This window comes from Podarcis melisellensis (assembly GCF_964234715.1).
Source record: "Podarcis melisellensis genome assembly, chromosome: 3".
Classification (NCBI taxonomy): domain Eukaryota; kingdom Metazoa; phylum Chordata; class Lepidosauria; order Squamata; family Lacertidae; genus Podarcis; species Podarcis melisellensis.
Window position 1 is genome coordinate 32,740,112 of NC_138530.1, and position 26,642 is coordinate 32,766,753.

The 26,642-nt window shown below is 42.5% G+C and overlaps 1 protein-coding gene across 3 annotated transcripts in view; it reads left to right on the forward strand.

Moving 5' to 3' along the window:
• CAPN13 (calpain 13) overlaps nt 1–26,642 on the forward strand; it is an 85,180-nt gene that overhangs the window by 47,500 nt on the left and 11,038 nt on the right. For 2 of the 3 annotated variants that reach the window (XM_081903984.1, XM_081903985.1), the window contains 11 exons: nt 1,765–1,839; nt 2,519–2,667; nt 5,624–5,778; nt 13,471–13,634; nt 14,860–14,896; nt 18,094–18,150; nt 19,784–19,846; nt 21,631–21,688; nt 22,436–22,509; nt 25,718–25,786; nt 26,067–26,145. In XM_081903984.1, coding sequence (XP_081760110.1) covers nt 1,765–1,839; nt 2,519–2,667; nt 5,624–5,778; nt 13,471–13,634; nt 14,860–14,896; nt 18,094–18,150; nt 19,784–19,846; nt 21,631–21,688; nt 22,436–22,509; nt 25,718–25,786; nt 26,067–26,145 — 980 coding nt within the window. Of the gene's footprint in view, nt 1–1,764; nt 1,840–2,518; nt 2,668–5,623; nt 5,779–13,470; nt 13,635–14,859; nt 14,897–18,093; nt 18,151–19,783; nt 19,847–21,630; nt 21,689–22,435; nt 22,601–23,924; nt 24,795–25,717; nt 25,787–26,066; nt 26,146–26,642 lie in introns of those variants that run through there. The other variant, XR_014166244.1, reaches the window with a different exon arrangement.

A 26,642-nucleotide genomic window follows, 5' to 3' on the forward strand; every position in this document is an offset into this window, starting at 1 on the left:
AAAATACTGTACATATATACAGTGGTACCTCTGGTTACGTACTTAATTTGTTCTGGAGGTCTGTTCTTAACCTGAAACTGTTCTTAACCTGAGGTACCACTTTAGCTAATGGGGCCTCCCGCCGCTGCGTGATTTCTGTTCTCATCCTGAAGCAAAGTTCTTAACCTGAGGTACTATTTCTGGGTTAGGGGAGTCTGTAACCTGAAGCGTATGTAACCTGAAGCGTATGTAACCCGAAGTACCACTGTACCTAAGTATTACCAAAATGTATACCTACTGTTTCACTAAAGGACTTCCGACTTTCTGGGCTCATTTACCAAAGACATGCTACGCTGGTGCTAGCACTTGTCATTCACAATGGCGGCACCTGTCAGACTCAACGACGGCGTTTGTCATTCTCAACAGCACCGTGCACGCGAAATTAACTCTTACATCAAATTATTATGTTACATATTGTATTGAGCTGCTATGTGGCAGTGGGATCAGCAGCACCTTTGACACAACTGATGTTTCTTCTAAGTAGGTGCCTAAACAATACTTAGAAGTTTAAGTGTGGTGGTGTTAATTTGGGGGCTAAACTAAATTTGGGGGTGCTGGGCAGATCTTTGCACCCCGGCGGTGCATATGCTAAAGACAGCGCTGGGTGACACACCCACGCAGTGGAAGTTGACCCCAGTTTCAGTCACCACACGGAGGCAGCGTAAGGTCCAAAATGGTTTACTGCTATAGAAGATTAGGCTTCAGTAATACAGATCCAGACATTTATAATTTGCATACAGCTTGTTGGCTTTTGCCAGTCACACTTTTTGAAGCAACGTGTGAACCAAAACACAACGATCTTTTTGCAATTTGCACTTCACTAAATTTTGCGCTACAGTTCTTCAATCAAGCAATGTGCCAAAAAAAAAAAAATGTGCCTGTTAGGAAAACGTGTGCATAAAAAGGCCCATCTTGGTGAAAATAGCAAAAAGGATGCATTGCATTAGGGAGAATTGAATACACAAAAAATGTGTATATTAGGAGAAAAATGCCTTAAAAGGATGGCAAGTTCTCGTGAAGTTTTCTTTTTAAAAAATAAAAATAAAAAAATGAACTGATTCAATCGCAAACTGAAAGATTGCGAACTGTTCTTTAGTAAGATGTGTTTTAGACCACAGGAGCCTGCTTCTTGGAATTTTAAAGCAGGACTGTAGTAACGTTTTCTCTTAAACTGAGTCACCATGTAGTTAAGACAGCTGGGGAAATGTAGTAAGCTTTAACTAGAGGGCTTGTGGGGTTTAGGTGAGCCGATGTAGGACTTAGCAATGGTTAAGCTGTTTATTCTTTAGCTGTTTATTGTTTAGAGCAATGTTTAAAGGTTAAGCTGCATATTCATATTCTATTTTGTTTTCCATGTAACCCTTATTTGTCTACGTGCTCTTGATTTCTATTATGCTCGTATGTGGGTGTGGAGAGCTCAGTTGGTTAGAATGTGCTGATAACGCCAAGGCTGCAGGTTCGATCTCTGTATGGGACAGCTGCATATTCCTTCATTGCAGGGGGTTGGACTAAATGAACCTCAGGGACCCTTCCAACTCTTTGGTTCTATGATTCTGTGTTTCATAAACCAAAATGTGTTCACTGCTCTTCTGGTGGTGTATTTACAATGAACCTTTCCAAAGGGATTCCAGCTTGTCAGGCCCTGCTTGGTCACACCCATGTCACTCATTTGGGCAAATTAGGAACCTAATTTTTAATTTCATATGGCCTTGTCCTCTTTTGTAGTTCCATGGAATGGGATCGAGTCCCGAAGCAATACAAGAAATCTCTGTATGAAGACAAGGATAACGGCGAGTTCTGGTATTTTCACAATTTGTCTTTCTGTGATTCTCTGTGCTCTAGATTTAAGGCCCCCAAGCTATAATAATCTCCATATGTTGCCATCTGGGCTTCTTCGGGAGAAAGTGTAGGATAAAAATTGAATTAATAATAAATAATCTTCTTGCAGTGAGCCACTCTTATTTTCAGGGCCCTGCTACACTTATATTAAAGATGAGAGGCTGTATTCAACTCAATAAATATCTGTGTGGAACAATTTCAACTTGTGCAAGGGGACTTTGCCCTTCCTCCCACAGCACATGACCCATGCCATCCCCAAAAATGCTCCAGAGAGCCGGGAAAAACCTTAGAACAGATTGCAGATTGGGGAGGAAAGGAAGGAAAGTACAACTGCACATGCAGAAGTTATTCCGCTTTCAAAGTTCTATTTAGCAATAGGTTGATGAATGCAACCCCAGACTACAATCGGTAAAGTTTTTTTTCTAAGAAAAGGACCGTCAATCTATAGGCTGTTCACCACAAGCAACTGCCAATTGTTTTTGCCATTCGTTTTCTAGCACCATGCAAATTCCACTTCTCCATTTCAAAAATATTTCAAGTCCTCAGGGCTGCAAAACCAGGATTGAAAATGTATGTGTAGTTGTTGTACAATGTAGAAGTATGCAAAGCCTGCCTGAAAATTCATTTTCTCTTCCGTCAGGATGTCATATGAAGATTTCCAAGAACATTTTTTATTTTTGCATGTTTGTAATAATGTGCCAACCTTCCTAGACTTTGGAGTGCAGAGGAGCAACACGTGGTCTGTGCAAACGCATGTCGACAGATGGGTTCAAGGGCTCTCCCCAGAAGGTAAAAATAAGTATCCTTCCTTAATTATTTCCCTATTCTTTTTTCAAACAGTACATTTCAAAATAGTAATTTCTTATCTGGACCTGAACTGAAAAAGTAAAATTTTAAACATAGCAATGTTTTATATTTCCATATTGCACCAATATTTAATTAACACAGGCTTGATTATAAAGACGTAGCACAATATTACATGCTCATAGTGGGTGGTAACATATAAATCTTGAATTTTACACTCTGGAGACAGACATCTGTAGATGACAATTGCCTATGACCTCTGTCCTTCTATAATCATGAGGTCCATCAAGCCTCAGCAGAACACTTGATCTGGCAATAAACCCAGTTTGTTTAATTGAGTTTTTGATCCATGCTTGTGAAATTAACTAACTGCAGTTCCCAAGGTTCTGCTACAATTTCCTCTTCCACATTGGATTCCCAAATAATGTTCAGTGTTGCAGGGCAGTTGCTGTTCAGCAACAGAACCTACAGCTTCAATCCCAGACCTTGTTTTCTTTGCAAGATCTCAAATCTGAAATATACACATCGCATAAGAATTATGCACAGAATTAGGCACGCTTAAGCCCACTGAAATCAACCTCCTATGCTATTATTTACATATTCCTATCCTTTTTCTGCTTAGTTGTCCCAGTACTTAATTCGGTGGGGATCTAGTACTGTATCTCCAGCCACTTTCTGTAAGCAGTGCCAACTGTTTATTTACGGATGTCCTGGTTATATGGCCAGGGGTGTAGCAAGGAGGCTGCAGTAGGTGCAGCCCACCCCTGGTGTCACCACTGAAGGAGGTGACAGAATGGTGGGCAGCACTCACCGCAGGGCCTGTAGTGTGCTTGAGCCACGCATCTCTCCTGGCAGTGATGCGGTGGCTTGAGCGTCCACAGGCTCCGCGCCTGCCCCAAAACGTCCGCCTGTTGCCTCCCCCTCAGCTGTAGGGCGGCTGAGTGGGAGGAGGCAGACAGACTCCTTGGAGACCCAGCAATGCCCCTGTGGGCAACTGGCCCCACCCCTGGGCGCAGGGCACATGCGCCGCCCCAGGCGCCCAATTGGTTTGCTCCGCTGCTGTATATGGCAAGTCTGGAGACTGACCACATTTTGAATTGTATTTGATGATAGCCCATGGATTCTCTTCAAGTTTTGCTTTAGGATATTTGGAATAACTCTGTGTGGCTTATTTCCATGAAAGTGAATTTAGGATTGCAGCCTGAGCATGTTGTCTATGCATTGTGCGAAAGGGTTTCTATCTGAAGTCTAGATTCGTTAAACTTGTTATTATTCACCATATGAAAACAAAAATTAAAATACAGCATGTGAAAACATACAAACAGCAAATGTCTTCACAATTTATATAACATAACAGCCCTTTCTAAAATTGGTGTATGCATTCTGTTGTGGAATCTGAACCATTTTCTCTCTTCTTCAGAAAGACCACACTTTAATCAGTACAGCTAATTTGCACATAATCATAACCATGGAAACTTTACACTTCTCTTCAATCAGTGTTGCTTTAGAATTTCCTCAGTTCTTTGCTAACATAATTTTATGGCTTGCTAAGAAATTCCTGTTTTCTCACCAAGTATATATATATTTTTTATGTTCATGCTTTACAACCTTTATATACTATTTTCAGTCTTGTAAGAAATACATTGGGGCTTATATTTTATCCATAACGTGTTTTATTTTGTACTGTTGTGCTTCTTTAAAATTAAAAAATAAAGTTCTACTACTTGTGGTGTAAAACATAAGATGTTTTCATTTTTCTTACGTGCAGTTCCTCCTCTATCCAGAAATTTATCATTGTTTTATGCCGCCACCAGATTTGCAAGAATCCAGCAACTAGTTATTTTTATATAGTAATTGTATAGAATTTAGTCTAAGTTGTATTTGTGCAAGTGGAATAGACGTTCAATTTCACAATAAGACTTTGCTTCTCTCCCTGCCCCACAGAGCCTCCTACTGCTTCAAAATATGCTGTGGGGCAGTTGGGGGTCCTTCAGAGGAGATCTTGCAAGCACATGTGGCTGCAGGGTGGGGAGGAGTGGGAGAAAATGCTGCGCAAGCTTGTGGCGTAATCTGCTAGGGGTCATGTTCTGGTTTCTCTCACACTTTTCTGTCAATCCGTTGTCTTATCCTACCCGTTCTTCCCCTTTGTCACCTGCATGAATTAGGCCAAAAGATGCAGATTGCCTCCACCTGATAGATAAGGATTGCAGCCTGCAACAATGCTACTGCTTCAGGAATCTCTGTTTAGCAAGGATCTCTGGCTGTATGCAGAGAATGTATTGCCTTCCCGTATTTGGTAGAACTGAGGATCAGGGCTTCTTATAAAGTAACCACTAATTGAATGTCCAAGGGACACGGGTGGCACTGTGGTCTAAACCATTGGGCCTCTTGGGCTTGCCGATCAGAAGGTTGGGAGTTCGAATCCCCGTGACGGGGTGAGCTCCTGTCGCTTGGTCCCTGCTCCTGCCAAGCTAGCAGTTCGAAAGTACGCCAAAAATGCAAGTAGATAAATAGGTACCACTCTGGTGGGAAGGTGTTTCCGTGCACTGCTCTGGTTTCGGTGTACCTTTGCACCAGAAGCGGCTTAGTCGTGCTGACCACATGACCCGGAAAAACTGTCTGCAGACAAACACTGGCTCCCTCGGCCAGTAAAGCGAGATGAGCGCTGCAACCCCAGAGTCGTCTGCATCTGGACTTAACTGTCAGGGGTCCTTTACCTTTTTAAATTGAATGTCTAGCTTCCTGCAACAGGGCTGGTTAAGTGCCTGCTAGAGACATTGACAGGCTGGAGGAATTGCCTTTCCCACAGGACCACAATCCTATGAAGGCATGCATGCAGCAGGCAGATGTAAAAGGAAGCGATAAAGGAGGGACGTCTCACTTGATCCACACTACTCTGCTGCATGTGTCTGATAACAGAAATCATTGTTTTTCGCAACAGGTGCCTTTTCCAGAAATCCTCGGTATTTAATCCAGGTGCAGGAGCCGGACATGAAAAATTCCAATGTTGTGGTATCACTGACACAGAAACTTGTAAATGATACAAGGAGTCCACAACCTTCAGAACCTCCAGGCATTCGTTTTGTAATACTCAAGGTAAATAACACCAGACAAGAACTGGTGTTCTGCTCATGCTTGAGCCTGGCCATCTGTATAAATTGTTCTACCCTCATGTGCTGGATTCAGCCGAAAACCAGCCATGTTTTGTCTCAAGATGGCTGGGAAATTCCAGGTTGCAATGGCAGGGAAAGAGATGAACAGTGCTACCTCCTACCCAGTGCCCTAAACTATCCTTCCTCCCAAATGACAAGCGCCACATCATAGCTGTCAACTTTTCCTTTTTTTAAAGGGAGATTCCCTTATTCCGAATAGGATTTATCACAAGAAAAGGGAAAAGTTGACAGCTATGCGCCACATGCCCAGCTCTGCCCACATCTCTTTGCTTTCCCCCCTTGAGAATAGCTTTGCCTTTTCCCAATTATTTTCAAGTGATAGCTTTAGCACTGTCTCTGAAATGTAACGAAACCTATTTTTGCATTTCCGGGTCCTTCAGAGGCTGGAACGAGAACTGTTTTGTTGGCTCTGTCTCTCCCATTCAACACCCACTGCAGAACTCCTGGATATTTTGGCAGGAGATGTAGATAAGATTAGCCTCATTTACTCTGCATTAATTAATCTAGAATAACCACCACCACCACACCCCCGGCTTCCATCCTCAGAATAACTCGTATGGATTCAAGCCACCGCACAATGTGTAGTGACTTACTTACGTAGTTTGGATATGGTTCAAACATGCTATAGAAAAGAAATTACCTAAATTAATCAATATAGGACTTGTTTCAGGAGGGAAAATGTTTAGGATGGTAGTTTTAGTGTGAAATATACCATTATTTTTATTTCTGAGATCTTAACACATCTCACCCCACCGCTGAAAAATTATGGTGCCATTGATCTACTCCCCTTTTCCCTTAGCTACAAACATCCTATCTCTTTCCATCCCCTTCTGCAGCCATGAGAAGGTTCAATATATACTTGAGTTTTAAAGAATTCAGAAGTAATAATGTATACCATTGCCTCGGGAGAGGAGTTTTCTTGAAGTAGTGGTGCTCACACTACACATTTAAAGCACATTTATACCACTTTAGCAGTCATGGTTTGCCCCCTAGAATCCTGGGAAATGAAGTTACTCCTCATAGAACTACAATTCCCAGCACTCCTAACGAACTACAGTTCCAAGGATTCTTTGGGGGAAGAAGAAGAAGAGGAGTTTGGATTTGATATCCCGCTTTATCACTACCCGAAGGAGTCTCAAAGCGGCTAACATTCTCCTTTCCCTTCCTCCCCCACAACAAACACTCTGTGAGGTGAGTGCGGCTGAGAAACTTCAGAGAAGTGTGACTAGCCCAAGGTCGCCCAGCAGCTGCATGTGGAGGAGCGGAGACGTGAACCTGGTTCCCCAGATTACGAATCTACCGCTCTTAACCACTACACCACACTGGCTCTCTCAGCTATGGCTGCTGAAATAGTTCAAGAGTGCCTTAAATACATAGTGTGGATGAAGCTTCAGGTTAGGTAATTTCTCTCCCTACAAATAAAGATGCTTACACAGCCTCAGGTGTGCACTTCATTCCACGCTTAAGAATGTTAATTCAGGAATATACTGCTCTTGAGTGCAGCTTGCAAGGCAGAGCAGAATCTTTCCTTAGCCATTTGGCTGGAGGTTCTGATTTCTGTTGGTTTGACAAAAGTTGAAAATTGTAAAGTGAAGTTGCAAGTGGAACCTGTGGCACATTCTAGAATAAAAGACCTCAGAAAGTGACACACAAAGTGTAACATTGAACAGCCCCTAAAAGCACCACAAAACAAAATTTAAAACATTTTAAAGCATGGGTAGGCAAACTAAGGCCCAGGGGCCTGGATCCAGCCCAATCACCTTCTAAATCCGGCCTGCGGGCAGACAGGGAATCAGTGTGTTTTTACATGAGTAGAATGTGTCCTTTTATTTAAAATGCATCTGTGAGTTATTTCTGGAGCATAGGAATGCATTCATATTTTTTTTCAAAATATAGTCTGCCCCCCCCCATAAGGTCTGAGGGACAGTGGACCGGCCCCCTGCTGAACAAAAATGCCTGACCCCTGTTTTAAAGCATTCAAAACTGTTATAAATACAGCATATAGCCAGCATGTAGACAATCAACAGCCTGGTTTATGAACGTTTGAAGTCCTGAAAACCATAGGGCTCTTGCTTCCCAGTGTCCTGGTTTTGACTAAAATGGTGCCTGAACTCACCACCTGAGTTTGCTAATAGGAGTAAAATGTGTCCACCTTTCTTGAATTGACCAAAAGGGCAACACATTGGAATTAAGTAGATTGACCTAGTCTAATCTACAAGGTACTTGACCCCACACCACAAGAACGAACAGCACAGACATTAGGAAGAATGTGTAAAGCATAGAGGAAAGTAATAACCCAATCTTGTAGGGAATGGCTGAGCAACCAGGCCAGAATTTCCCAACCAGTCAGAAGCTCAACTGGCTGGAACTTTCCAGTAGTTGAATATGTGCATTCTAAGAGTTGCACAGTTGCTGTTAATTAAGCAGGCCGCCATATTGACCTTGAGCTACTAGTCACTGCCAGATAACAGTTGCACTCAATCCATGTTCTCATTCTCATTACTAAGAGCCAGAAACCAATTTTCTCTGCTGCCCGGAGGCCTGCAGAAATCAAACTTTGGTCAAGGCAGAAGCAGAAGAAAGGCTTTTCTTGACACTCCCTGTTTCCAATATTTTAAAGAGCCAGTAAGCATAATCAATAGGGATGTTCTAATTTATTTTGTCTGTAATACTAGGCCTCATTGACCACTGGTGGGGTTTGCTTCCAAATAAGCATCCCTAGACTCAGGATGTTGGGGGGAGGAAATGCAACCAATCCAAAACATGCCTATAATGGTGGGTTAGAAGCATGAGACATTGAACTACACATTTCCACAAAGCTGGACTTTAAAAGGCAGTTAAAGGCATGTTTTCCTCACACGTCTCGTTGGGATTACACTAAAGTAGCCTGTTTGTAGCTTTTCTTTAAGATCATATTAGATATCAGTCTCTGGGAGTGCTCTTGGGGTGTCTTTTTCAGAATAATTATGTCTCTCCTGTTGTGCATCTCCAGCCAGTGGCATAGCATGGGGGGGTTCAGGGGGGGCCGGCCACACCGGGCGCAACATCTGGGGGTTAGGGTTAGGGGGCGCAAATCCACGGGTTAGGGGGCGTAAATTACTTGCCTTGCCCCGGGTGCTGACAACCCACGCTACGCCACTGTCTCTAGCATCTCCTACTTTTCATTGTCAGTATTTATTTTCACTTAGAAAATGCTAATCTTGCCTTCAGGCAGTTGCACTCTCAACTGGATTTACTGAGGCCTAATCTATCCAAGTAGTTTCCAGGGGTGGTACCCCATGAGGCAATTCTGTTAGTGAAAGGACTGTTAGTGAAAGAACCATGGCTGCACCATGGAACTTCTCTTCCTCCTTCTTCTCCCTGTACTCCCCCCCAGATCTGTTCTGGAAGTTCCCTTAACCCTAAGTAGCAGATTTGGGGAGGAAATGTGGGGCACACATGGAGAGGAGAGCTTGCCATTGTTCCTGCTCCAGTGTGCAGTCTATCCTCCAAACACAGCCCATGAGGGTCAAGGATCAATACAGGTTCTTTGTTTGTGAACAACTCAGTTTCATTCCTACTTATAGCCTGCTTTGAAAGTAGCCCCTTGCAGTGTCTGATAAGGGGCTTCCAAAATGTGAGGAGACCTTGGAAGTATCCTCTGCCATAAGAAGAGGGGCTTGGACAAGAAAGGTTGAGGAGAGTCTCCAGCACACAGAAATGAGTTCAAGAACCCAAGAGGTAGCTTAAGATCTCTGCACAAAAGTCCTTGTCCATCTGTCTTGGAGGCTTTAGTTGAGAATTCCTGCATTGCTGGGGGTTGGACTAGATGACCCTCGGGGTCCCTTCCAACTCTACAATTCTATAATCCTTAGGTGAGGTGTTAGCACAGCCGCCTATAATTTTTTAGGTTTGTATATTAAACACGTCTGCTTGATGCTAGTCATGGGGAGGAAACAGCAAGAACCAGCACAGAGTAAACAGGAAATGTTATCTGATCCAAGAGAGGTATAATTAGCACTAAAATAATTAATTGAGTAATCAATTTCGTTAACTTATTCATTAAGCACAGATTAAAAATGTGGGGTTTTAATTAGATTTTAACTGGACTATCCCCGAGAAGGATATTTAGTGCTAATAGCATTCTTGTAAATGTTCCATGTCTGGGGGTCTCAGGAGCATTTTACCATAGATTTAGTTTCTCCCCCCGAACCATAGTAAGAGCCCCGGCTGCCTTAGAGTTCACTCTTACCAAAGAGGCAAGTGCTATGTTATGAGAACACATGACCCAGTTGATGTGCCCAATCTGGCTAGAATCAATGTGGGTGGACAGGGGGAAACAGCAAAACAATACCCCTCCCTTCCCACAGACACATTTAAAAGGAAGCCACTATAGAGAAGGTCCGTTCTCATGTTGCTACCCTCCGGACCTCTCATGGAGGAGGGGCACATAGAAGGGCCTCAAATAATGAGCGCAGAGTCTGGGACGGTTTATATGGGGTGAGGCTGTCCTTCAGATGGTCCTTCACCAGCCCTTTCTGTCCACTGGGATTCTCCTCAGGCCACCTGCCCTCTTTAAGCACTTTTGTGTCCCTGTCTGATGCCTCTTTCATGCCTGGAAGGAGAATGGAGAGGTGTGTGGCATGTCTGTGAGTAGAAACCTCTGACCTTCTTGCATGGCTGGAATATAACTCCCTGCAAGAAGGTAAGACTTGCATCCATTGCCCTGCCCTCTTACCATCTGGCCTAGCCCTTATTTGTGGCTCCCAGAAGATTTCCCGCAAGAGGTTGCATCCCTTGTGCTGAAAAGCTTTCTCCACCCCTTCTTGTACATAATGCATACAATGTTTTTGGTAGCACAATGGCCAGTATATGTGAGAATAAGACTCCTTTAAGAACTGGGCTGGAAGGAGTAATAATAATAATAATAATAATAATAATAATAATAATAATAATTTATTTATACCCCACCCATACCTAGCCACTCTGGGCAGCTCCCAACTGAGTGTTAAAAACAATACAGCATTAAATATTAAAAACTTCCCCAAATAGGGCTGCCTTCAGATGTCTTTTAAAAATAGGGTAGCTGCTTATTTCCTTGACATCTGATGGGAGGGTGTTCCATAGGGCGGGTGCCACTACCGAGAAGGCCCTCTGTCTAGTTCCTTGTAACCTCACTTCTTGTAAGGAGGGAACCGCCAGAAGGCGCTCGGCGCTGGATCTCAGTGTCAGGGCTGAACGATGGGGGTGGAGATGCTCCTTCAGGTGTACAGGACTGAGACCATTTAGGAATTTAAAGGTCAGCACCAACACTTTCAATTGTACTTGGAAACGTACTGGGAGCCAATGCAGATTTCTCAGGACCGGTGTTATATGGTCCTGGAGGCCACTCCTAGTCACCAGTCTAGCTGCCGCATTCTGGATTAGTCCCTAACAAATGGCATGATGTGGCTGCTGTAAAGATTGCCTTTCTCCACGATGTTATGGATGACAATAACACAATGGATGACATTGGACTCTGTGTCCAATGAATAATTATTTCACGTTTCATCCTAGACAAAGATCTTGATCTTTCCAATTGCCTAAAAGATCTAAGACATGGCAGGTTTGGTTAGTGGGGGAAATACAAAGGTGTGATGATGCATGTACTGTCAGCTGCTCAGTGCAGGGGACTTGGAGAAAAGATTTTCTGTTTGTAGCAATGATTCCTGTGTTACAAAGACATGGGGCGATTGGTTGAAAACATTGTTATAAACATCATTATAAAGGCACTCTGAATGTCTCAATGACAAAAGAAATTCTTAAATATAAATGACTCCATTAGGTCCGAAAGAAGTGTCTTCATTTAGGTTTGCTGAAGTTTTAATCCATCGTGCCTCGAAGTCCAAATGCCTGCCATGCTCCCCTAAAAAATAAAAAAAGGCTCCCCCCGCTTTCTCTTTGCAAGGCAGCAGTTTATATTCTCCCCCACCCTTTCCAAAGGCATGGCTCATAAATTATTGTGCCACACTGTGAAACCACTCTAAATGGGATTTATACACTCCAGTGTATTTGTAAGAATATGTTTAGTAAGGGTTTTTATTATGCTGTCTTTATGTGTCATCACAATAATAGCTGTTGCATTTTATTTATTGCTCCAGCTTGATGAAAATATTGGAACAGCAACAAATGTGACAGGATACGACATTTTCTTACGAGAATGGATATCAGGTTCATAGTCTGTGCCAGAGCTGTAGCAAGCATATGGTCATGGAATCTGTGTTTGTGTGGGTTCCATATATGGAGGTTCACCAAAGATTTCCGGAGTTCAGCAATGGAAGAAGAATTCAGGTTGCTTCTCGTGTTAATGCAAATCTGCCTAATTCACACTTCCAAAAGCAGTGCACACCTAAAAACGTAGCCACCCTTTGAAATCCACGCTTGTCTGAATTTTGCAGTGAAATTCACCACCCCAATCCCCTCCCCAACAAGTACAAAAATACACATATTAGGGGAAAGTATGCATGGTGAAATAACAAACCCAAATTAGAAAAAATGGCTTGCGGAATTGTGAATTTCTGGAGGAATGCCCATCAAAATTATGGTACATTTCTGAGGACTTAAAAAACAACAACCAAGTATACAAAGGGATATTGAAATGTGGTCAACTGAATTTAAACTGGAAAAATGAGAAACTGAGAGAAATCAAGACTGAATCATCCATCCCTAGTTCAGTGTTTTCCTTTTTTTATAAGATATTTATTAAGATTTTTAATTTTATACAAACTAAGAAAAAAACGTAAAAAGAAAAAGTATTAAAAACCCATAAAGTTCAGAACTTAATTTCAATAACATATTTCCCTGACCTCCTCATACCTCCCCTTCTTGTTTTCTAGTTCAAATTATTTGTCCAGCAAATCCTTATCTCGTAGCATTACAGCTAAATAACACCTTATTTTCTATCCAACATCTTAAGTTATTGAAGCTTAAACTTTTACTTATAAAAAACCATTTTTCCATATTCTTTTAACCATTACAGCTAGAAACCACTTAATTTCAATCCAACATCATTCAACATTCATTAATATTGCAGTATTTCTGTAAATAGTCCTTAAATTTCTTCCAATCTTCTTCTGCCAACTCTTCTCCCTGGTCATGGATTCTGCCAGTCATTTCTGCCAGTCCCATACAGTCAATCAACTTCGTCTGCCATTCTTTCAGAGTGGGTAAATTTACCTAGTTGAGTGTTTTCCCTATGGGACCATGAATTCAGTTCACCAGCACTCCTGCTGTTTACTCTTGGAGGAAGAACAACTAAGTTAGGTGCCTCTGATCTTGCAGAAGATTAGAAAAACAGAGTTGAAATGTACCTTGAAGGTCATCTAGTGTAGTTCTGTGCCAACGCAGGAAATCCTCTCTGTTTCAATATCTTTGATAAGAGGCCATCCAAACTCCATTTAAAATCCTCCCCTTTCTGAGGCAGTTTGTTCTTCTGTCTAACAGTTTGTACTATCATCAGCAAGTTGTTATCCCTTCTCCAACTCATTTCTACCCTTGATTGACCTGCATAATATATTTTAAAAATTAGAGGATGACATTCTGTGATAGTTTCTCCAGAATTCCTGCTCATTTCTTCTCACGTTATATTGCTTCTCAGGACAGAACCACCGTTTACAACAAGGGATTCATAAAACAACGAGATGTCACTAGGATATTTCAGTTGAGACCTGGGACCTACATCATTATTCCAGAAATATCACAAGGGGGGCAAGAGTCAGAGTTCATTCTACGAATCTTTCTAAAGAACCAAAACAACTACAGGTATGTAGACAGGCATTCAGGCCTGTTCTTGTCATAAGCCAGCATCTCTTTATCAATGTTTTCTTATATTCCATTCCTCAGTTTATGGGTGATCACTTTCACCATGCATGCAGATATGTCCCTGAAACTGAGCTCATTAACAGTATCTATTGTTTAAAGGACTCTTGTCTTATTTTTTATGGGGGTGGTGAAGGGTGCTCTGAGCCATAGCAGTAGGCAAGACCAGATCTCCCCCAGGAGTGGGAGATTATAGCTCCCTAGCTCTCTTTCTCTGAATCCTCAGTGCTAGGTTGTGGATTGTGACCCAAGAATGTGACAGTAACTTCAGACTGAGCAGAAGACTGTTGGAAGAGAGCTGGTTGTTTCCATCCCAGCCATTTGTCTGCACCAAACCCACCCATCCCAACTGCTTTATTTCCAAGAGAAAATATACACTCACACTGAATCTTTACGCTCTTGGGGAGAAAAGCAGCTCTCTCTCTCTCTCTCTCTCTCTCTCTCTCTCTCTCTCTCTCTCTCTCTCTCTCTGTGTGTGTGTGTGTCTGTGTGTGTGTGATTTTGAGCCACCAAATGGCTGGGAAGAAGGACCCTCTCTTAGATCTACCCCCGTCACTGGTCCTCTGCATGTGCTTTATCTGAAAAATAATGCCCTTGATGAAATACCGTATATACTCGAGTATAAGCCGACCCGAATATAAGCCGAGGCATCTAATTTTACCACAAAAAACTGGGAAAACTTATTGACTTGAGTATAAGCCAGTTCACCACATCACAAACCTCTTGGTGTCAGCAGCAGCAGAGGAGGAAGAACAAGCAGCCCAAAAGGGCTGCTTTTGGGCTGCTCATTCCTCCTCCGCCGACAGCGGCAAAGGCGGCAGAGGAGGAAGGAACAGCCCGAAAGGACCCTCACTTGAGTATAAGCTGAAAGGGGCTTTTTCAGCATAAAAAATGTGCTGAAAAAGTCAGCTTATACTCGGGGATATACAGTAACCATGGGTTTAATTTGTAGGTCTACCTGTGCTGCATTCTGGCATGGTAAGTTAACTATGCACCATAGAACACAATTTCCAGACTACTCCAGCCTTCTTTTACCCTAGAAAAAAGTATCTCTGCTGCAGGCCTGCCAGGGAACCTGAATTCAGTATTCAGTGTTTAACTAGCAACACAGACATCTTGTTCTATCCTAATGCAGTCCTCTCTTTTTCTTCTTCCTTTTGTTTATTAGGGCACCAAATACTGAGCTGAGTCCAGTGGTAACAGAGGTATGTAGGTGTAGAAAGTGGTTTTGCCTTTAAATGTGAAGCAGTGACATACGCTGTGTGCCTTCTACTTATTGGAAGCCTGGATCCAGAACTGAATTGACTCAATCTGGCCCAGTTTGGATAGTTCAAGACAGCCCTAGATCAACCTGCCATGGGTTGGCCCATTAAGACCTCACCAGGGCAATCAAAAGGTAGGGCAGTCAGCTGGCAGGAGAGGCAGGTAGCCTGTGCAAGGTTTGCTTCAGCCTTGGGAGACCAGGGTTCAAATCACCACTCAGCTGTGAAGCTCATGGGGTGACCTTGGGCCTGTCACCATCTCTTAGCCTCAGGGCTGTTGTGAGGATAAAGCGAGGAGGAGAGGTATGAACACCACCTTGAGCTATAATAATAATAATAATTTATTACTTATACTCCACCCATCTGACTGAGCCTGCCCAGCCACTCTGGGCTGCTCCCAATGGAATATTAAAACACGATAAAACATCAAACATTAAAAATTTCCGTAAACATGGCTGTCTTCAGATGTTTTTTAAAAGTCAGATACAGTGGTACCTCCAGTTACATACACTTCAGGTTACATACGCTTCAGGTTACAGAGTCTGCTAACCCAGAAATATTACCTTGGGTTAAGAACTTTGCTTCAGGATGAGAACAGAAATTGTGCAGCAGCGGCTCAGCAGCAGGAGGAGGCCCCATTAGCTAAAGTGGTGCTTCAGGTTAGGAACAGTTTCAGGTTAAGAACAGAACGAATTAAGTTCTTAACCCGAAATACCACTGTAGCTGTTTATTTTCTTGACAACTGATGGGAGGGCGTTCCACAGGGCAGGCGCCACTACCGTGAAGGACTTCTGCCTGGTTCCCTGTAATCTCACTTCTCGCAGTGAGGGAACCGCCAGAAGGCCCTCGGGGCTGTACCTCAGTGTCCAGACTGAATGACTGGGGTGGAGATGCTTCTTCAGGTATACAGGGCCAAGGCCGTTTAGGACTTTAAAGGTCAGCACCAACACTTCAAATAGTGCTCAGAAACATACTGGTCTTCAAAGGTAGCCCCATGTAGGGCATATTGAGTAGTCCAAGTAGGAGATGACTAGAGTATGTACCACTCTGGCGAGACAGTCTGCGGGCAGGTAGGGTTTCAGCCTGTGTACCAGATGGAGCTGACAGACAGCTGCCCTGGACACAGAATTGACCTGCACCTCCATGGGCAGCTGTGAGTCCAGAATGACTCCCATGCTGTGCATCTGGTCCTGAAGGGAAGGTGGGACATAAATGTAATAATAAATAGAATTCTTCTGTCTGCAGGGGTCTGCTTTGCCAGCGTGTTCCACAAAGCAAAGCAGCACCCAATAGGACTGACTGTTCCCCCTCCAACCTCCATTCCACATGTTTAATTAATTTAGGAGTTTAATTTAAACTCCTAATTAAACATGTGGTGGGGGGGGAGGGCACAGCATCTTCTGTTTCCCCTGCTCCCTCCAAATGGCATATTTCATAAGGGTTTTAATCCCTGACAAAGCATGCAGTTGTGTGTGGGGGGGGGGAATGGAGCACCCCCTTCTTCCCCTACCTCCATCCTGACCTTGATTTTATTCGTGGTTTAAATTAGGTAAGGGCCCCAAATTCATTTGGGTCCAGTTGGCCCTTGGGTGGATCAGGGTCTATGTGAACCATCAGATCAGGCCCTAGGTTGTGAGCGTCTAACTCAGGCATAAGCAAACTCTGGCCCTCCAGATGTTTGGGACTACAATCCCCATCATCCCTGACTACTGGTCCTGTTAGCTAGGGATGGTGGGAATTGTAGTCCCAAACATCTGGAGGGCCAGTTTGCCTATGCCTGGGCTAACTGAAATCTTACCCATTTACTCTGCTACAACTAATGGGCCATCAGGAGTGCCATCTTGGCCCTGTGACCGTGGGTGCCCAAGGCCATGGGTGCCATGTCCTGGTAGCAGAATATGTGGGTTCCTGGCCTCTTCATGGGTGCTCAAGCACCCAGGGCCCCAGGGAGTTGGCACCTATGTGGGCCATACTGTCATACCTTCCAACATGTACCAGAGGCAAATCGGGGCGTGTGTCTTTCGGGGCTGTGATCTCGCAGGAGTCAGGTGACACAGTCCCCCAAAATGGGATGTCCCGATTAAATCAGGACAGTTGAGGGGTATGTACTGTATACCAGGAAAACAGATTCTATGGCCCTGCAGACGTTGGTAAACTATACCTCCAATCATCTTCGACCACTTACCATCTGGAGGGCCACAGGCTAAATGCCATGTATTTGAAGGCCCACCTGTGATACTCAATATCTAAGAAGAAAATATAACACTTTTAGCATTGTTGGGGTTGCTCTGAAAAACACAGTGTCTGGATCTTGTTAAAGTCAAGGGACCTGCTCCAAATTTGTGTCAAGTATATTCAAATCTTTTTTTCCTCATCTTTGGAAGCATTTACACCCCCCTGAGAGAAAAATAGGTTAAAGAGCTGATTTAAGATCAACAGAAGAAAGTTCAAACTATGATTTGGTAGCTGTTTAAACTGCTTTACAGGGAGAATTCGCACTAGAAGTGGAGCAAGACTCTTCCAAAGAGCAGAATGTAGCAAAAGACAAGGATATGATGGCTGTGTTTGGACAATCATATCATGGCTTAGAGAGCTGGGGTATAAGTGAGCCTTTTGGGTGTGCATGCAGCCCCTTCACCTCTTTCCTTCATGCAAGCCAAGAAGTCTTCAGTTAAATGTAGTGTCCCATTTCATCCAAACCATGGAACCATAGAACAATGGTTAACAGCTTTGGAACAAGCCAGAATTATTAAGTCATGGCCACAGTTCTTTAAACTCTGAAGTATTTAATATGTCAATACATGATCCTCTGAACATGGCCTTTAAGTCCCTTTGATTTCAGTGGGAGAAACATGCTCAAATTCCTTCAGTTGAAATCACAGGGTCTCATGTTCTTAACTTTGGGTACATCATGCCTATAATTTAGCTATTGAGGGCACCTCAGGGAACCATACCACCAAAATTGTTCTCATTGCCTTACAGCTCCCTTATCTGTTGTGAAGCAAAGCAAAATGACCCTCAAAGGATGATCACTTAAACTGTTTTCAGGTTCTCGCCGTACTAATTCTTAGTTGAATGTGCTGTTCTGCAAATCTCTATGACGGGCTGTTTAAGATAAAAAAATTGAATTCCTTTTGCAGCACAATCCTATGTACTCAGAAGTAGGTCCCAATAAGGAAGCTGGAACTTACCGCCAGGTCAGTGGGTATAAAATTGTAATCTAAAGCGTCTAAAAATGGGATGAAATGTGCCACAACAAATACAGGGGAGGGTGTTGTGAACTGGGCATGTGGAAAGACAGTCACAAACATGACTACTAAGCAATCACATGTCTGTTCACAATGTGCTGAACTCTCAGTGAGTCCACTCAACTCATGTTCTCAACATGCCAATTAATTTATTTACATTGGTTAAACTGGATGATTAATCTAATTTAGGTGAAGCAAAGGAAACTACCATATACTGCATCAAGCAACTGGCTCCATCTGGGCATCTTTGTGTAGGGAGATGGCACCAAAATGTCCCACTCCACCAAGCCCCCAAATTGCAATGAGCCACCACTGAAAGTCCTCAGCCATCCCCATGGCCTGGCTTCAAAGCCCCTTATACCCCCATTTTATGAGCACAATGGGGAGGAAGGGGAACCTACACAACATGGCACCCACACAACTGCTCGGCAGGATGGCTGTGGAGAACACACAGTCCTTCTAGGATGAGGGTTCAGGACAACCCGAGGAAGGGGAAAGACTCTTCTGCCCAAGCCATGCAGCAAGGGAAACAAAAAAACACATTGGCAGCAGCAGCCTCCAGTGGCTCGCTGGCTTTGCCATTGTGGTGCCCTGCAGATGCTTTGGACTACAATTCCCATCAGCCTTATCCAGTATGGCCAAAGGGAGTTGTGCTCCAAAATGTCTGAAAGATACTAGATTGGTGGAGGCTGGCACAGGCTGGGAAGCAGGAGTGTTCCATTGTCGATGGGGGCATGGCCTTTTTTTTTTGGTCGATGGGGGCATGGCCTTGAAGGGGCACAGGATATAGCATTAGTATGCCCCTCCCCTGTACCACCCATAAAACGCCCCAATCTGTGCTGAGTCAACATGCCAGTGAGGTGTTGAACTGGTGTCGTGTGTGTGTGTGTGTGTGTGTGTGTGTGTGTGTGGTAACAGCATTTGTCTCGTGCTCCACAGGCACGGCAGGGCTTCCATCAAACGCTACAGCCCCTCAGCCAGTGGAAAGCATTCTGCCCTAAGTCTCCCAGCTTTGATAGTTCCCAATCTTATCCTTTTTGTCTCATTTCGTCTTTTGTTTTGCTCCATAAACCTGGCACATCCTGCCAGTGAAAGACTGCCAATTGTAGTCATCCTTGGGGCTTTCGTTTCTGAAGCCTTGCTGTTGCACAAAACCTTCATAAAATAACACCAATTTCTCTTTCTCTGCTCCCTGCCTGATTAATACTACAGAGCAACCTTCTCTGTCCTCTGCCCACGCCAGAGCTTGCACATCCAAATTATTTGTGGTTAATCTGAGTTTAGATATAGGAGGCATGTAGTTTACATTTGCCAGAATTAACATGGGGCCACAGGGGGGAATTTAGTGAATTCAGATAATAAAGGAGGGATAATTGACAATCCGAGAACAGAGTTCTGTTGTATCACATTTCTTCCCGCTTTCGTACTTTTGAGGAGGTGACTGAATCTCCTTTTGTGCAAATGTTGCTAACTCTAAATTGCCTGAAACATCTGTGGGTCGTTTGAATAAAAATAAGATGCTGTCTCATGCCGACTGATTTTTGTGACTGATTTTGTACGCACACACTTCCCTTTGATCCAGGTTGTGCCCAAGTGGAATCAAGACAACTCCTATGAAAACATCTTCCTAAGATATGCTAATCAGGTGCGTTGAATGGGGAACGGGGAAAAAATTGTCTGCATCAACATGGCATGTAGAATTGGGAAATAAAAGTCTCCCGTCTTGCTCTTTATTCAGCTTTAGCAAATGCAGATCTCAGGTGGGTTTCTCAAAACTCTATTGATTTGCCAGCTGCTGTAACAAATAGGGCAAGGAACCCGGCTAAAACATAATAGATGGCTGGGGGCTGATTGCTTGAGGGGAGAAAGGTGTTCCTTAAACAAGCAATTAGCAGTAACCCTTGGCTACAAATATATGTGGGTATGTATATCATATTTTACTGTGATCAGAATTACTTCCAGTTTGCACTTGCTGCGTTTGGAAAGCAGACATCAGTCAATGTTTGGGTAATTGATTCCCATTCTTTCTGAGCTGAGCTGCATGTGTTCACAGGAGATGCTCTTAATGGCTTAATAAACTGTTATAAAGGACTCCTTGACTTAGTCAAGAGAAAAATTTGCTGCCAAAAGCCTCTGCACAATAGACCTCTCACAGCTAATAGTTATATCAATGCATAAAAGGTGAAAATGACACTGCCTGCTGCGAATAATGCGCAAGGTTTGTCTCCGGGAGCAGCGAGGGCAACGAAGGAAGTTTCTCCATGGTTCGTGAGTCAAGCAACTCCAAGCTGCAGGGGCAATAGGCCAGATTCTCAGCTCTTTTTACGCCATGGCGTTATGGCAGCATTGCAAAGGCACAACTCCATGCGATCTCATCTGCGGATACCAAAAGAACAGTGCAAAGCATTATATTTCCTTAGAACAGGGATGGAGAACCTGCGGCCTCTCATAGCTTGTATTGATCTCTCAGTGTCCCAGTATGGCCAATATTATTTACTTTGTCTTATTTATTAGATTTCTATACCGTCCTTTGCCGAAAGATCTCAGGGCAGTCCACAAGATAAATAGGCAATAGGCAAATGGGAGTTGTAGTCCAATGAACATCTTGATCGCCACAATCCCGGAAGCTGCCTGCAGCTAGTGCAAAATGAGACAGCTCAATTGTTCTCTTTGGGCTGGTATATTACCATCGTATTACGGCACTTCTGAAAAGAATTTCACTGGTATCCCATTAGTTACTGGACTAGGTTCAAGTTGCTGGTATTGGTGTACAAAGCCCTATACAGCTTAGGGTTAGGACACCTAAAAGATTGCTTCATTCCCTACATTCTGCAAGGGAGTACATTCTGCAGAGATCATCCTACACAATACTGGAATCAGGCCCTTAGTGTGCTTGCAACCCAACCAATTGGAACTCCTTCTGTTGTATATCAGACAGTCAAGTGCTTTCTCTCTTGTCTTTGGGGCACTTGCCATTTCTCTTTCAACAAACCTAAAACATTGAAAATATTTGGTATCTGTCTTGGATTTGAATCCATTTTGTGTGTGCACTGTTGTTTATTTTATTTTTTTAATGCAACTGTTTTAAATAGGTTGTTCTATTGTAACTTGCTTTCATGGGATGCCTCCTGGGAAGTCATTCATAAATGAAATAAATAATAAGAATACTTCCCACCTCCACCAAACTCCCCAAATCTCAGAAGGGAATTATCTAAGAATAAAAATTAAAGCAGAATCAAGCCATTTTTTGTAGAGGTAATGTAAGTGCTCAGCAGCCTTGGGAATGAAGAATCACTACCAAGAATGGGTCAGGTTGCCCAGAAAAACCTCTCAGTTCTATATCTATGAAGAAACAGTTTGTTGTTGTTGTTTTAAAAAATATACAACTTTTGTAGCATTTGTAAGCCCTTCTCATATGTTCTTTATTAGGCCTCCTACTTGGATGCCTCACAGCTGCAAGGAATTCTGAATGAAATAGTCAAGAAAGGTAAAGTTCATTGCTGGTAGCCAACTAATTTCTTCAAGTTCTTTTTTCTTCTGTCTTGTATCCTGAACAGTTGCTAAAACACACACAAAGAGGGACATATTTTGAATGTGCGAGAATGTGAATGTGCATATTTTGAAGTTGCATTCAAATCGTCGCATTCAGGCATTAGTTTGTAATTGGGTTAAAAACTGTGGTGTCGAATGTGCATAGCGTAGGATAACTTGCAAACATTCTCCGTTTGGAGGGAGAAGGAGGCCTTTGGAGAGGCAGTAGTCCAAACACACTTGTTCTTCAATCAACCTTTCTTTTTCTTTTTTACACACAGGAATAACCATAGACACATAATTTTCTTAACAAACGATAAAACATAAATTGGTCTTAAGACTAAAGACCCAACCTCCTGTCTATTCCATATTTCAATTTCACATTATTTATTGCCAATACACACTTTTATCATAATTAAACTTTTTCTTAGTATATCTTAATTCTTATATATTCCTTGCAACTATTACTGAAGTTCCTCGAATGCTGCAACAGAGTTTAAATCAACCTTAAATAATCCAAGGCCTAGTCCTTTTCCAATTGCCCCTCTGGTATATTTTGCAAAATGTGACGTGTGAAACAGCATGCAGTAGTGGCACTTTGACTCCAAATTCCACGGGTTACAAGTGGACCGTTTCATGCCTGCCTCCTCCCCTAACCTCCTTATTCTTTGTCCCTGTTGCTTTCTGATTTATCCGTTTATAGATCTAATGGCCAGTCGGGGAAGCGGAGATGGATTCAGCTTCGATTCGTGCAGGAGCCTTTTAGCTCTGATGGATGTATCTTTTCAACAAATGCAATAAACCTTCCTTACGCTGCCCTTCCCCGCTTTGAGTTATGGCTGTGCTTCCCACTGCAGGAGCCCCGCAAGTAAATATTTGCCATGAGATCTGCCCACTGCATATGCAGGGAATCTATAAGTGGCCAAACTCTTCCCTCTAAGGTCCCCTTTTTGATTAAATGTCAGGTAGGAAAGACAAGATCAAAACAACCCTCTCCTGAAACACCTGAAATGTTGCCTACTTCTGTAAATCACTTCCTATCAGGACCTAGATACAGTCCAATCTTCCATCCAAGAAGACTTTATGTTGCGTAGAAAAGCCTAACTATCTGACTACATTTCATGCCCAGACTTGTTTCAATGTCTAGGAGAAAGGGAAGGCAAATGTGATAGAATTTATGCTCACGCCAAAGATCCCTTTTGTTCTACATTTCCAATGTTGTCTTGTTAACAGTAAAATCGCTGCGTGAACTATCTAAATAGAAGACGCAGGTAACACAGGATGAATAATAGCTATAGTTCACTAGATTGTCAATACCACCACAACCATCCCCTGAAAAACCAAACAAAAAACTGTGAAGCGTGTTTCTCTTTTACATTTGCCTGACTTTGAATTAGTTGCCTATTAGAACTGGTCACCATAGCTGCCTATTTCCTTTTGGGGCGAGGAGTATGCAATAAAGCACATTGTTAATCTAGTGTGGGCTCTCACAGCCAAAGTACCAGTTCAAATATCAGGTACGACAGCCCTTTCCAGACTGTTGCATTTCTACATATGAATCAGAAGAAGGGAACTTGCATGCTTGAACATTCTCCCATGTTAAAAAAAAGCAACAACCTGCAAATGGAAAGCAAACATGCCAGACAGAATCTAGCCCAGTCTTTTCCTGATGTGCTAGATTTCTGAGTTCAGTGAGGAATTCATCATACTTTTGGTGTGCATTTCTTCTAATAAGCACATTTTCCCCATATTTGCCTAATATATTGCAATTTTGTATATGTATTTTTGTATTCATTTTTCGGCTGGAGAACTGCATTGCAAAATTCGGACAGATGTGCATTCCAAAGTAAGGGCAAAATTCAATTCACATATTGTTTTGAGAAGTGCTAATTAGATACTTTTGCATTAACAAACAGAACCAAACTTCTCTTCCATCCCTAGACAATGACGGAAGCCTTTTCTGTGGCACCTGAGAGGAGTTTGGGGGGAAAGAAATCCAAATAATCAAGGGACCGTGTCCTTTTTGTGTTTCTAAATTTGTGGTTTTCAATTTCCCATTTCTATCTCTTGGGCTATGACAAGGCCCAAAGGGCATTATTGCAGGGTTTGAAAGATGCTCTGTTCCAAAGTAATTGCAACAATTATTTATTTCTGTAAATCATGTTTAATATTCAACTATCATTCATGTCCAGGTCCCTTAATATTTTGAACACTTGATGCATAGAGAACTAAAGATTGCCTTTAAACAAACTTGTTTGAATCTGTGTCCCTCGATAGACCAGACTTGGAATGCTAAGGTCTGTTTATGTATTTAATTAGCAGTGGAAGATCTTACACATTTTTTAATGGCGTGTGAAATATATATGGAGATACAAGCTAAATATATGTTCCCATTATTGTTAAAATTTAGAAGGAGATTCAACCATAGGAAATGAATGTATTTACTGCCTAAGCAAAGCAGGTGTTTCACATTCAAGAAACAAAATTTATTGTAGCAACTTTTTTTTAAAAAATTGCTTGTTCTAGATTTTGTCAGCAAAAACAATATAGAATCGTGTGGCACCTTGAAGACTAACAAATGTAATCTGGTATAAGCTTTTGTGGAACATGTTCCACCTCATCAGTTACATGAAGTTCTATCCTGAGTTATAGGGGAGTATACATGATTTGGGGGATTGCAAAAGGTGAATCCAGAATAGTCTCTGTGCAAAATAATAGACAAAAAAATTGACACCATCTGACTTCAGAAATGACAATATTCCAAAGCAAATCAGGGAACAAAGGCTTCTAAAATATTTTTAAAGTGACTTTAAAGTAGCCATTCTGAAGCAAAGGAACCTCAAACTTCAAATGAAATCATCGTGTGAATTACAATGAATCATTTATGTGAATTGGCTTACCAATGCCAGGATACCCGTGTCATCAAAAACTGTTTTGTGAACTACCACAAAATTTAGGTACAGTGGTACCTCGGTTTAAGAACAGTTCTGTTTACGAGCGAGTCGTTTTACGAACTCCGCAAAACCGGAAGTAGTGTTCCTCGGTCTAAGAACAGAATCCGAATGGTGAAAGGGCACCGGTGGCAGGCAGCCTCATGACGGAAAGTGCATCTTGGTTTAAGAACGGTTTTGGTTTAAGAACGGATTTCAGGAACAGATTAAGTTTGTAAACCAAGATACCACTGTACTTTTCTGCATTTGTTTTCCCTCTAACCTCAATTTTTACACCCTGCAAAGAACAAAACATTAGAGTATATACCTATAACTCAGGATAGCACTTTATACATCGGATGAAGTGGGACTGTAGTTTCTTAGTCTTTGTGGTTTTTGAAATTTAATGGATTTTAGTAATGATGTACTTGTGACATTTCTCAGCAAATTGAGCATGTCAGACAGGTTCTAATACTGCCTTTTCCTGATGTGTCCTATGTCTGGGGGGGGGGAGGATTTCTCCTTTTTTAATACAGTGGAAGCTTGGGTTGCGAGTGTGATCCGTGCGGGAGGCACGTTTGCAACCTGCAGTGTCCGCAACCTGCAGAGCCGTGTGTGCACACAAGCAGGTTGCGATTCGCCACTTCTGCGCATGTGCAAAGCGCAATTTGGTGCTTCTGCGCATGCGTGAGCACCGAAACCCAGAAGTAACCCTTTCCGGTACTTCTGGGTTTTGTCGCATCTGTATCCCGAAAATGTGCAACCTGAAGCGTCTGTAATCCGAGGTATGACTGTAGAGGAAGCCATCAAATATGCCACACACACACACACACACACACACACACACACCTATCATCTGATTTGGTACAATTCCGAAAGTGCACTACAGCACCATATTTCTGCTCAAGCCAGGCAAAACATAAAGCTTAGAGAGGCAAATCATAGATACTAATGTTTTGATCGTTTCCCCACTCTGGGCCACCAGCCAGTGCGCAAGTTGATCTGTTAACATGCAACACAATCAAAATGTATTTAAAACTTGACCACATCTACAGGCCAGTAATAATGGAAGACTCACGTTGCAAGAGTTTGGAAAGCTTTGGCGAAATCTCTATAAGTATAAGGTATGACTGAACTGTGTGAATCCAAACTCTCAGCTGCTTCCCTCTTCTTTCTTCTGGCCTTTTCCTGTTTTCTTCCTTTTCGTACTTTTTAAATAGTTAATGATCTCATTTTCCCGAGAAGAGAGGTTTTCACCCTATAATAACATGAAACCCTCACTGCACTGTGCCACGCTGTTCTAAATGGATTTATAAACAATTTTTGTAGTTCTGACCTTATCAAACTTTACATACAACTGAGTTGCCTCTAGTACATATTATCTTGGGTTTAAATATTTTCCAGGACATTTTTGAAAGAGAAGATGAAAATAATTCTGGATTCCTATATATTTCCAATTTGAGAAGAGTAACAGAGCAAGAAGGTATGCTGACAAACTCTGAATGTATTTTCAGTTAAGGCCAATTTATGTTTTGAAATCTGATACATCTTTGTGGAAACGTTTCTGAAACAGAAATATAGCCGGTGAAGCTTTTCTCCTGATATGGAGATTAGGAATGGAAAAAGTTTCACCTACTAAATTGGGGTGTGTGTCAGGTTGCTGTGACAGGTGTAGTTCATTTATTTATTTATTTTAAAATAGCAAACAAACCCTGGTCACAAGCCCTGGAAGAGACAAGAATGGGGAAGATAAGCTAGAGACCTTACTATCACGAATTCCAATTCTGGCGCCTTCTGCAGAATGTTGAAGATTGTTTCTTTCATGAAGTCAGAATCCATTGAGTTCGCAATGACATCTGCTGAACAATCCTGGAATTGCAACCAAGCCTCCAACCTTAACCCTTAGCTTCCCCAGTTCCTGATGTTTTTCAGCAGAGTCCTTTGGTGGCTAGATTTATATGTGCCAGGGTTACCAGATGT